A 9,731-nucleotide genomic window follows, 5' to 3' on the forward strand; every position below is an offset into this window, starting at 1 on the left:
TATATGGTTTCCATGTGCACTTGCCATTTTCACATGTTCTGATACTAAATTCTTTCAACATTTTTCACGTCACATGTTGTCATTACAAAGATTTCGTGATATAATGTGTTATTTAATAACTTCATAGTTAATACCATCATAAAACACTAATGTTTACCATTAATCCTTGATTCTATCGGTATATGGTTTGACGTGAAAAAACGATATGGATAACATGCATGTGTTTGGTCCGTCATTAATGTTGCTTTCGATGATATGTCATTGCACATCGTGAAAAAGTGTGGATGAAGGTATGAGAAGGTGGCTTTCATTGTGGAGAGAAAAGCCATGCAGAGGTGGAAATAATGAGAAATTGCCAAAATGTGGGCATTCTCGAATAACGACAAAATGTGGGGCCCACACAAAGAGGCACAACATTAATCAATTAATTAGCAGTCAAAACAGGGACAATGTTGTGTTGCAACTATTAATCTTGTTAGTTTTGTACTTTCTTATTTTTAATATAAATGTTAAAACTTTTTGTGTGTTGGGCTTCATGTTGGCATTGTGAACTATGTTTTTTTATGTTGAATTTACATACGTATATTGATTCTTTTAAAAAACCCATCTTTTAGTTTTAATAATATACATTAAATTGATCACCTCTTAAGACACTAACATCCCCTTCATTATGGAAATGAAGAGTTAGTAAAAAATCCCAAAGCACATCAATACTAGAAAGATATGACAATGATGACAATGGATGATAACTTGGTACAATATGCTGGTTCAAAGTGGCTTATCTTTTGAATTTATCAAAATAATCTATTATTTTGAGATGACTTCTTATTACATTAGGGAGTAAAAGCTCTTTCATAGCAATCATGGGTGTATAAGTTTTCTAACATAGTATATTTGTGGGAACCATGGTTATGTTTCACACTTGCTATGGAAGATCTCCATTAGCTAATTAATCATCATATAAATCTGATCTCAACCAAGATATCTAAAAACTCGTTCTTGCCATTTTGTATTGTCTGCCAAATGATCATCGTATCAACCTTATCTCCAAGAGATTTGCCAGCTTTGTCTGGCCATTTAATATTGTCCTCCACTTCTTTCCAAACACACGCTCCACTAAGGTTGCAATAAGTAGTACTTCGTTCAAGAAGATTGTTATGCTCTAAAAAGTTCGAATTCTCAATCAACATTTTATTGTTTATGGGGTCACATCAACGAAAGCTCTAGTGCTAAAAGTGGATTAGCATTGGCAACAACAAGAAACATGTATTCGCATGTTTCATACAGAGGAAAAAGGGATGCAAATTGTGTCAGTGTTGCTCCCCCTAAAAAAAGTTTCTGGAAAAGTTGTTGCTTCTGGTCAACTCTTATTGTCAATATATATATATATATATATTCCTACTTGCCAAAATTGCATAACAAGGCTATGCTACAATCTTGCAATGTTGTATATTCCTACTTGCCAAAATTGCATAGCAAGGCTATGCTACAATCTTGCAATGTTGTTTGTCTGTTCATGTCTCTACAGTCTTACAATGTTTTACAATATTTTGCTTCATTATTGTCAATCTTCTTTAAATTTTTAAAGCAAAGATCATATTTGATATGGGCAAATTGGCTTTTTATGATATATTTATTTCCTATCAAATACAGTGAAAATTTTGTCATTATTATCAATCTCTTTTTAAAATGTGAAAGCAAGCATTAAAGTAATCCAAACTGTCAGATTGACAAATAATTTGGTTTTCAAATTCCAACCCTGATGCTCATGATGTAATGGCTTTCAGTATCCATCACTGATTAAGATCTATTTATCACTGGTTAAGATCTCATATAGTTTTGATTTTTGTTATTTAGTAACAGAAAGTAAACATGTTATTCAGATGAATCAGAATTGAATAAAATAGAAATACTTCTTTTTTTTTCAGTGGGGGAGAATCCCCGCTGAAGAATCATAATACATAATACATTAAATGTTGCCGAAGCAAGCAGATTTTTTTTATCATACAATATTTATCGCGGAAGCTAGCAGAATACGTCACATCGAACACATAATCATAATACATTAAATGTTGCCGAAGGGAGCAGATTTTTTTTATCATACAATATTTATCTATCGCCGAAGCTAGCAGAATACGTCACATCGAACACATACGCGTCATCATCGAAACAAATGCTGCTGCGCGTTGCAGCTCCCGCAGGAATCGAACCTGCCTGGAGTGCAAAAGCCAACCGCCCCAACCAACACATCATGCACATCACGTGCTAAATAATAACACCTTACATTTCATAGGTTTACAACTTAATTTCAAATCAAAATTCTGTAGCTAAACATAATTTTTTACTCAAAATTTTATGATTTGCTTGTATGAATCTACCATGTGGGGAGTGTTTTTGGAAGATTTCATGTTCAGATTTCAGATATAAAAACCCGAAAGCCACCTAATCGATCAAAAACCAGAATGATTTATTTTGTCAAAACTCAGAGAAAAAAATAAATAAATAAGTGGATTATGTCAAGTGGGTAGACCGTTCGCGTCAATTTGGTAGTAAGATTTAATTCTGTCTGATTCCATGAAAATGAAATCATACACGGAGATTCGGTTTATGGGGATTTAATGACGTCTGATTTCATGAAAATGAAATCAGATGCACGGAGATTCAGTTTCATAGGTAAGTAACAGAACCGCTTCTTTGCCCTGGGCTCACGAGATTTTGAGGCGTAAAAAGAATAACTCTTACGGATGAGTGAGTACTTGGGATACAATAATAACCTCATCAACGACGCCGCTGTGGCTTAAAGGTTAATTAAAATGTGTACTTTTTTTTATATGATTTTCTTTGGTTGTTACCGTCAAGTGGTTGAGATGGTATAATCAGAAGCGTTTAAATTTATTTTTTAATTAGAAATTAAAATTAAAATTAGTTTATTCATAGTAGAATATATTATTATGGTGATGGTATAGTAGAATATATGATGATGGTATATTGTTAAGGTATATGGTGATGGTATATTGTTAAGTTATTTGTGATGTGAAAGTTGTTAGTTGGATTGATATAAATTAAAGTACGATCTCCAAGTAATTAGTTGCGATGTGAAAGTTATTAGTTGAATTGATAACTTAAATATCTCTTGATAACTACACAAACCAAAAATTAAATTTACAATCATTTTAAAATTCAAACTACTTAACTAACAAAAAATTAACTTAAATTTAATTTAAAATTAAAATTAATTTAAATTTAACCTTGTCATCCTATGGGATACTTTTTTTCTGGTAAATACATAGCTAATAGTATTTCTTAACCAAAAAACAATGATGAAAATATATTCCCATGCAATGGCAATATATTTTAACTTTTTTAAACAAATTTTCTATATTTTTATATTAATTTATATTTTTATGTTTCTTATTTTGCTAATTAATTATAATTGTTAAGTAGAAAGAATGAAGAGAGATTTATAAGTATAAATAATAGATATAATTTTAGGAATAGAAATATATTTAATTGAAAATGAAATGTAGAGATAACATGTTGTCAATTAAAATGTTTCTTATTAATTGAAATGTATTTTTTTTAAGTTTTTTATTATGGAAAGGTTGCAGGAATACATACCCTTCTAATTGCAATCAAGATTAGCTTTTCAAATTTAATCACTATGCCTATGTTAAATACAATTTTTCAAAGATTAACTTTTCAAATTTAATCACCATGCTCGTGTTAAATTTTATTTTATTTTATTTTTTTAAAGGCGAAATCCCCCTTGAAGAAGTTGTATATATTACATCATGGTACAATTTATTTACAACTGGATATTCCGGACATATGTTACATCAACAGCAACCCAGCAAGCACAATAGCTGCACAGCAACGCAAACATGTATAGCAGGTCAAACCCGGGTGGAGAGGCTAATAACCCTCCATCCCATTCACGCAAGGTGGGGAAGCTAATAACCCGCCGTCCCATCCCCGCGGGATAACGACCGCATAAGTTACCTATATATTATATATGGTTTTAAAAAAACAATATATGTGATTAAAAATTTGAAATAAATTTACTTTTTGATATTTTTTTAAGATATTTTATTATAAATTTAATTAAAATTTAACCAAAATTCATTATAACTTTTCAAAATATTATATCTATTATATATTCAAAAATACAATTTTGAAAATAAAAGATTACACATATAAAACCAATATATATCCTTAACCATAAACTAACTTTAACATCGTAAAACATTAAAATAATTTTATTTCATTTCATATCTCAATCACCAAAAAAATCGAACGAAACCTTTCTGGAAATGTGAATTTTTTCAAAGTTTTAACTAAAAAATATAAATTTTGGCATCAAAAAAATTGATCCATAGATGGATGTATACTGATTTATTTATATTGATGTATTTATCCAATGTTAAGATGATTTATTTAAATAATGTTATGATGGACCAGAATCGGTGATCAATGCAGCAGGTCAGAGTTTGGACGCTTCCTTGCCACGGCCGGGATGCATTGTATGCCCCCTCGCTCGCTCGCTTCAACATAGTGAATAATAATCACAAGGTGCGGTTATCAAGGGAGAAATATAAAGGGAAATCGTCCATATCTCCCCCGTAGTATTTTGGCGTGTGCGATCTCGCCTGGAAATATGCATATGGGCGTGTGTCCTATTCTGTACTCCGCGCCAGTAATTAACATTTAATGTCGTCATAATTTGCAAATCATGCCGAATAGAAATGAAATGAAAGCCCCAATATTTTTTGTCAAAAGAGAAAGAAAGCTATATGTTAACATGCGCAGAAAATTGATTCAGAGCGGGCTCACAAAACTTCTTCAATGAAAACAAATTTATGGTCTATTTTCGTTTTGTTCTTTTATGGTTCGATCGGCTCTATACATAGATCGCAACTTTTGTTCAGAGGAATATCCGATGCGAAAATGGGTAATGTACACGGAGCGCACGGGATAATCTCAGTTCTGCGCCATTAGTGTTTGGCTCTATCAGGTTTCTTTCAATACCACGATACAAGTTTGTACTTAAAGAAAATTAATTCTCCTGAGCAAGATTATTTCCATCACAAACAGTCGGTACATCGACCTGGAAATCCCCTGCTGTGTAAAAAGTGTCTCGCAGAAAATGGACACTATCGACATACATATTACCAAAATGAAACCAAAAATTCAGGCAGTGAGTGTTTCGTGTCCGGCCCGGGCGGGCAAAAAGATTTATGCCAATACAAACTGTTGTTTCCTTCCTGCCCTTAGCAGCCCGCCTATGTCTTGAGCAATGCGCCGTGCGTCTAGTGATGCTCCTAGCAACCCTCGCCTGGTGAATCCTACCGAATACAGCCCGTTTTCGCCCTTCCAACCGTCGGGAAACGGCGTCTTGGGCATTCCATCGTCTGAAAAGAAATCGGAATCCTGGAGAAAACATAATTATGTTCATGAGCAACTCAGAAATGCCAACAAAGCTTTAAATATATTGAATTAATTACTCGGTTTATGTAATAGATATTTGTTTACCTTGAGCCAGTTGGGCACATTGCTTCTGTACCCGGTGCACAGAATCACAGAGTCAAACTCTAACTTTTGTCCGTCTAGAAATTTAGCACCACATGGCGTGAGGCAGCTTATCGCAGGCAGAACCTGTGCAGTTGCAGAGCATCACGTTATTATGTTAGTCACAGTGACTGAAATCCAACTAGGGATACATGCAGAGTTATGGATCAGAGGGGAGGACCAATTTTTTGTTAAACTAAATCCCTTGTATAATTTGCAACATATCATAGACAAACAACTAGAACTATTTCACATAAATACCAAGCTTGATGATTACCAGCCAAAACCCAAACCATAATGCAACCACAAGTCAAAGGCAAATATAACTCACAACGTCCAATACAATGATATCAATTCCAAGCATAAAAATGATAATTACAACCCAAAACCAGACCCCCCCAATCCAGACACCAAAGCAAAGCAACGTCAACACAATAACATATGTACCAAGCACAAAAATGATCATTACCAACCAAATCAGACCCCAAAGCAAAGCAAGTACAAGTTGCCAAAAACAATGACAGTAAAATATTTTCAAACCTAGGCATCGATGCAAGCAAGAAAGACAACTTTGGCAATAAAGTTCGCAAGAATTCAAATCTTAAAATTAGAAATCAGTTACATAATAAATAATCACAAAGCCAAACCCAAACCACAAGTTAATTCCAAGTCAAAACACCTTACAAGGACAAAAGACAAGTATAGCATTTAAATCATCTGAACAAGAGTGAGAATAGTGAATTCTCACTCTCCCAGACAGCTTTTATGTTGGCATTACCCAGAGTTACTTTTTGAATTGGGACAGTTTGTATAACACTGAAATAAAAGAGAAATGTCATTTTCTAAATTACCATTCCCATGGAGCTTTCCTATTGACATTGCTCCAAATTGATTTTTAAATTAATAAAGCTTTTACTCTCCTTTAAATAACAACCTCTAGACTGATTCGCTTTCAAATTTACGACACTTTTTTCCAGGATAATGTTTTATAAATGACGAACTTCTACCAAGCGTTGTAGAGAATAATGCCCCATAAACAACCAGTTTATAGATTGGCCAAGCATTTTGCAAGGGATAATATATTGTAAACAGCCAGGCAGCTTCCAGATTGGCTAGCCTTTTTGCAAGGATAATGCACAGCTGAGCATCTAGATTACATTGGAAGGATGGCCAGAATTTTGGAGGAGAAAGCACAAGGTAGCATTTACAATTGTTAACTTCTGGATTGGCCAAGATTTTTTGGGTGGATGCTACATAGCTGACATCTAGATTAATGTTATGATTGACAAAAAGGATAATGCAGAGAGAACCTTGAGATTGACAAAGCTTTTCTGTATAGATAATACATGGGGAGCTTCTAGATTAACTAACCTAACAGGGGGGAGCTTTTAGATTAGCTTAAGGCGCTTTTTGTAAGGATAATGCCCTAGCCAGTTTCAAGATTGGCAAGTGGCAAAGCAAATTTAGGTAAAGGGTTTTTGGCTCAGCATAATGCCCTAAAAACACCCTTATAAACCGCAGGTCTCACAATTTTGGTAGAGATCCTAAAAAATGCAGGCCATGAAGGCTCATTCTGTTTTGGATGGAACATTTTTGCACCGCACCTTGATGTTTCCGTTCTTGATTTGTGCCAGTGTTCCCACGTCCAATACGGGTGTTTTCCCCGTTTTGTCCTTGAGTTCCATGGGACCAAGCGCTGGGCGCTTCAGACCATAGCATTCCGTATTGCCGAACTTGAAATAAGCCACAGACAGGAGGAACCGATCGACCATCCACAGCGGTAGCCTTTTCATCAATGCCATGGCTACACCAAATGTGGACCTCCCAAACATTTCTCTGGGTAACACATGCACCTGAAATGTACAACAGCAACCATGAGATACTAGGTACAGTGTTTCCATGCAGAAAATTAGGTGAGAAAACGATTAATAATAATACTTACAGTATTCCTAACAACCATGAATGGCTTTGCATCGTGATTGAAGAGGTCGAGGCAGAGTTCCATGCCAGAATTCCCACAACCGACGACGAGAACCTTCTTCCCTTCATAATCCGCTCCCGTTCTATACCGGCTAGCATGAATGACACTCCCCCTGAAACTCTGCACGCCCGCAATATCAGGAATGATGGGCTCTGCATTTTCCCCGCTGGCAACCACGAGCCATCGGCTAATGTAATCAGTATTCTTGTTCATGTTATCACATGCAGCAGTGTTCACAGTGCGAACTCTCCAGTGCCCGCATGTTCGATCATAAGAAGCGGACTCTACACGTTGATTGAATCTGGGCTGAAGCTTGAACTCCTTTGCATAGGATTCAATGTATTCGATAAACTGCTCCTTGGTGGGATACGTGGGGAACCGGTCAGGAAACGGCATTAAAGGCAGCTCGCAGAAATGTTTGGGCAGGTGAAGCTTCAAACGGTTATAGGTTCTCTGTTGCCAAAGGGAAACAAGGCAGTCTGCTTTTTCCAGAATAACGCAGGAAACGCCCTGTTCTCTGAGGCAGGCCGCCGTGGCAAGCCCGGAGGGGCCTGCCCCTACAATTATAGGGCCATTCACCCAAACGCACCGCTGTTTCTCTAACAAACCATCATGGGCTTCCTTGCCCCATCTCTCTGAAAAACAACAGGCATCCATTTTTATTCTTCTTTACTTAGTCACCGTCAGGTCTATATATTCCTCCTCCTTTCTTCTTCTTCTTCTTCTTATGCTAAAGATTCAAAGGCTTCAAGAAAAATACAAACATCCGTCCAAAGTACAGATGTCGCCCACCGGGGCAAGCAAAATCTGTTCGGATCTGAACAAATCCTGATATTTCTTCGTTAGTGGAGCAGCGCTCGGCAGGTCCTCTATGAATTCAGTCTGAGAGCACACACAGTGGCTATGAATGACAGCCCCAATCCGATTGCGATGAGCAATTCCCTACGGCAACCATTAAAGTCTCCTTTGCCATTCATTCGCGCACAACAATCAAGAACTCCGTCATGCACAATAATAAACAACAGCAGCAGCATATCATCCCCACGCCACGAGACTGACAGACTATCACTCTTCCCCCCCCGCGCCCTTTCTACACACAGTACAACATGACGGCGTTATTACACAACACTAACAACACTCTCAGCCCCCTGATTCATCTCTTCCCTCTTTAAAACTGTCAAAAGATTGGAACACCGCCCCTGCCCACACGCAATTCGTCCTGTCACGCGCGCGAATCGACCCCTCCCTCTGATATCGCTGAACAAGAAACCTCGCGTCACCGCAAGACGAACCAATTCCGCCACGCTTATCACCCAAATTCTGCCTCGTTTTCTGCGATTCCAATCGCAAGAAATACGTCCGGAAAGGGGCGTGGAAAATTAAAGAAAAAATATCCTGGCGGGTGGAACCTGTGAGGATGCGATTCATGTACTGAGTGCTGCTGCACTCTTCCCTCGCTGCACCATCACACACTCTATTCAAATGAAACGAGCATGTATGCGGCGCAGGGCACTACCTATGCCTATGCCTATGCCTATGGGAATGGGAATGAATGGGAATGCATGCCGCGCCCCCATTGATTTTTTTCGCTTATCATTGCAAAAAACGTATTTCAGTTTAACTAATCATTAATCACCGCGTGTAAGCGCACACACGCGCGCAACGCCCTGTCCGTCGCCCTTAACACCTTGCAAGCTGCTACACCTGAACTTTTAACGGTTACCGGCTGCCCCTTTTCTCTTGCTCTCAAATTAGCACTCGCCCTTTTCTCCTTCATACTCTGTCCAAATGTCCAAAAAGGATAGTTAGGTAGTTGGTTGGATGTGCTTCACCGATAGATTGGTGGGATGTGGGAGTCTTCTGTAACATTATATGCTTAAAAAATATAAATACTTCCCTATAAAATAATAATAAAAATTCAAACACTCATCAAACAATTTTTTTTTGGTTCCCATTGTGCTCTACATTCTCTCCTACTTAAACAAATAAAAAACTATTCAAATAGAAAGAAACTATATTCATATCATTTTAAAATAAAAGATAGTTTGAGTTGTTCATCTAAAGTAGAACATAAACATTAAAAGGATAACTTAAAGTTCTAAGTTGTTCTTATCAAAATATTTTAAAGTATCACTAAAATAAAAAATTAATATAAGTATTTTTTATAGAAAATAAATAAATAAAT

General features: G+C 36.6%; 1 protein-coding gene across 1 annotated transcript; it reads right to left on the reverse strand.

The window, feature by feature from the left end:
• Positions 1-4,843: 4,843 nt before the first annotated feature.
• LOC149143191 (putative indole-3-pyruvate monooxygenase YUCCA9) lies at positions 4,844-9,062 on the reverse strand. The gene is made up of 4 exons (XM_089447447.1): positions 7,508-9,062; positions 7,170-7,418; positions 5,530-5,652; positions 4,844-5,427 (listed from the first exon to the last, which is right to left on the reverse strand). Exons 1-4 carry the CDS (start codon positions 8,201-8,203, stop codon positions 5,233-5,235), a joined length of 1,263 nt encoding a protein of 420 aa, XP_089303573.1. The 5' UTR covers positions 8,204-9,062; the 3' UTR covers positions 4,844-5,232.
• Between the last annotated feature and the right edge of the window lie 669 nt (positions 9,063-9,731).

This window comes from Pinus tabuliformis, chromosome X (genome assembly GCF_031772625.1).
Source record: "Pinus tabuliformis cultivar Carrire ecotype Pingquan chromosome X, CPIR1, whole genome shotgun sequence".
Taxonomy (NCBI): Eukaryota; Viridiplantae; Streptophyta; class Pinopsida; order Pinales; family Pinaceae; genus Pinus; species Pinus tabuliformis.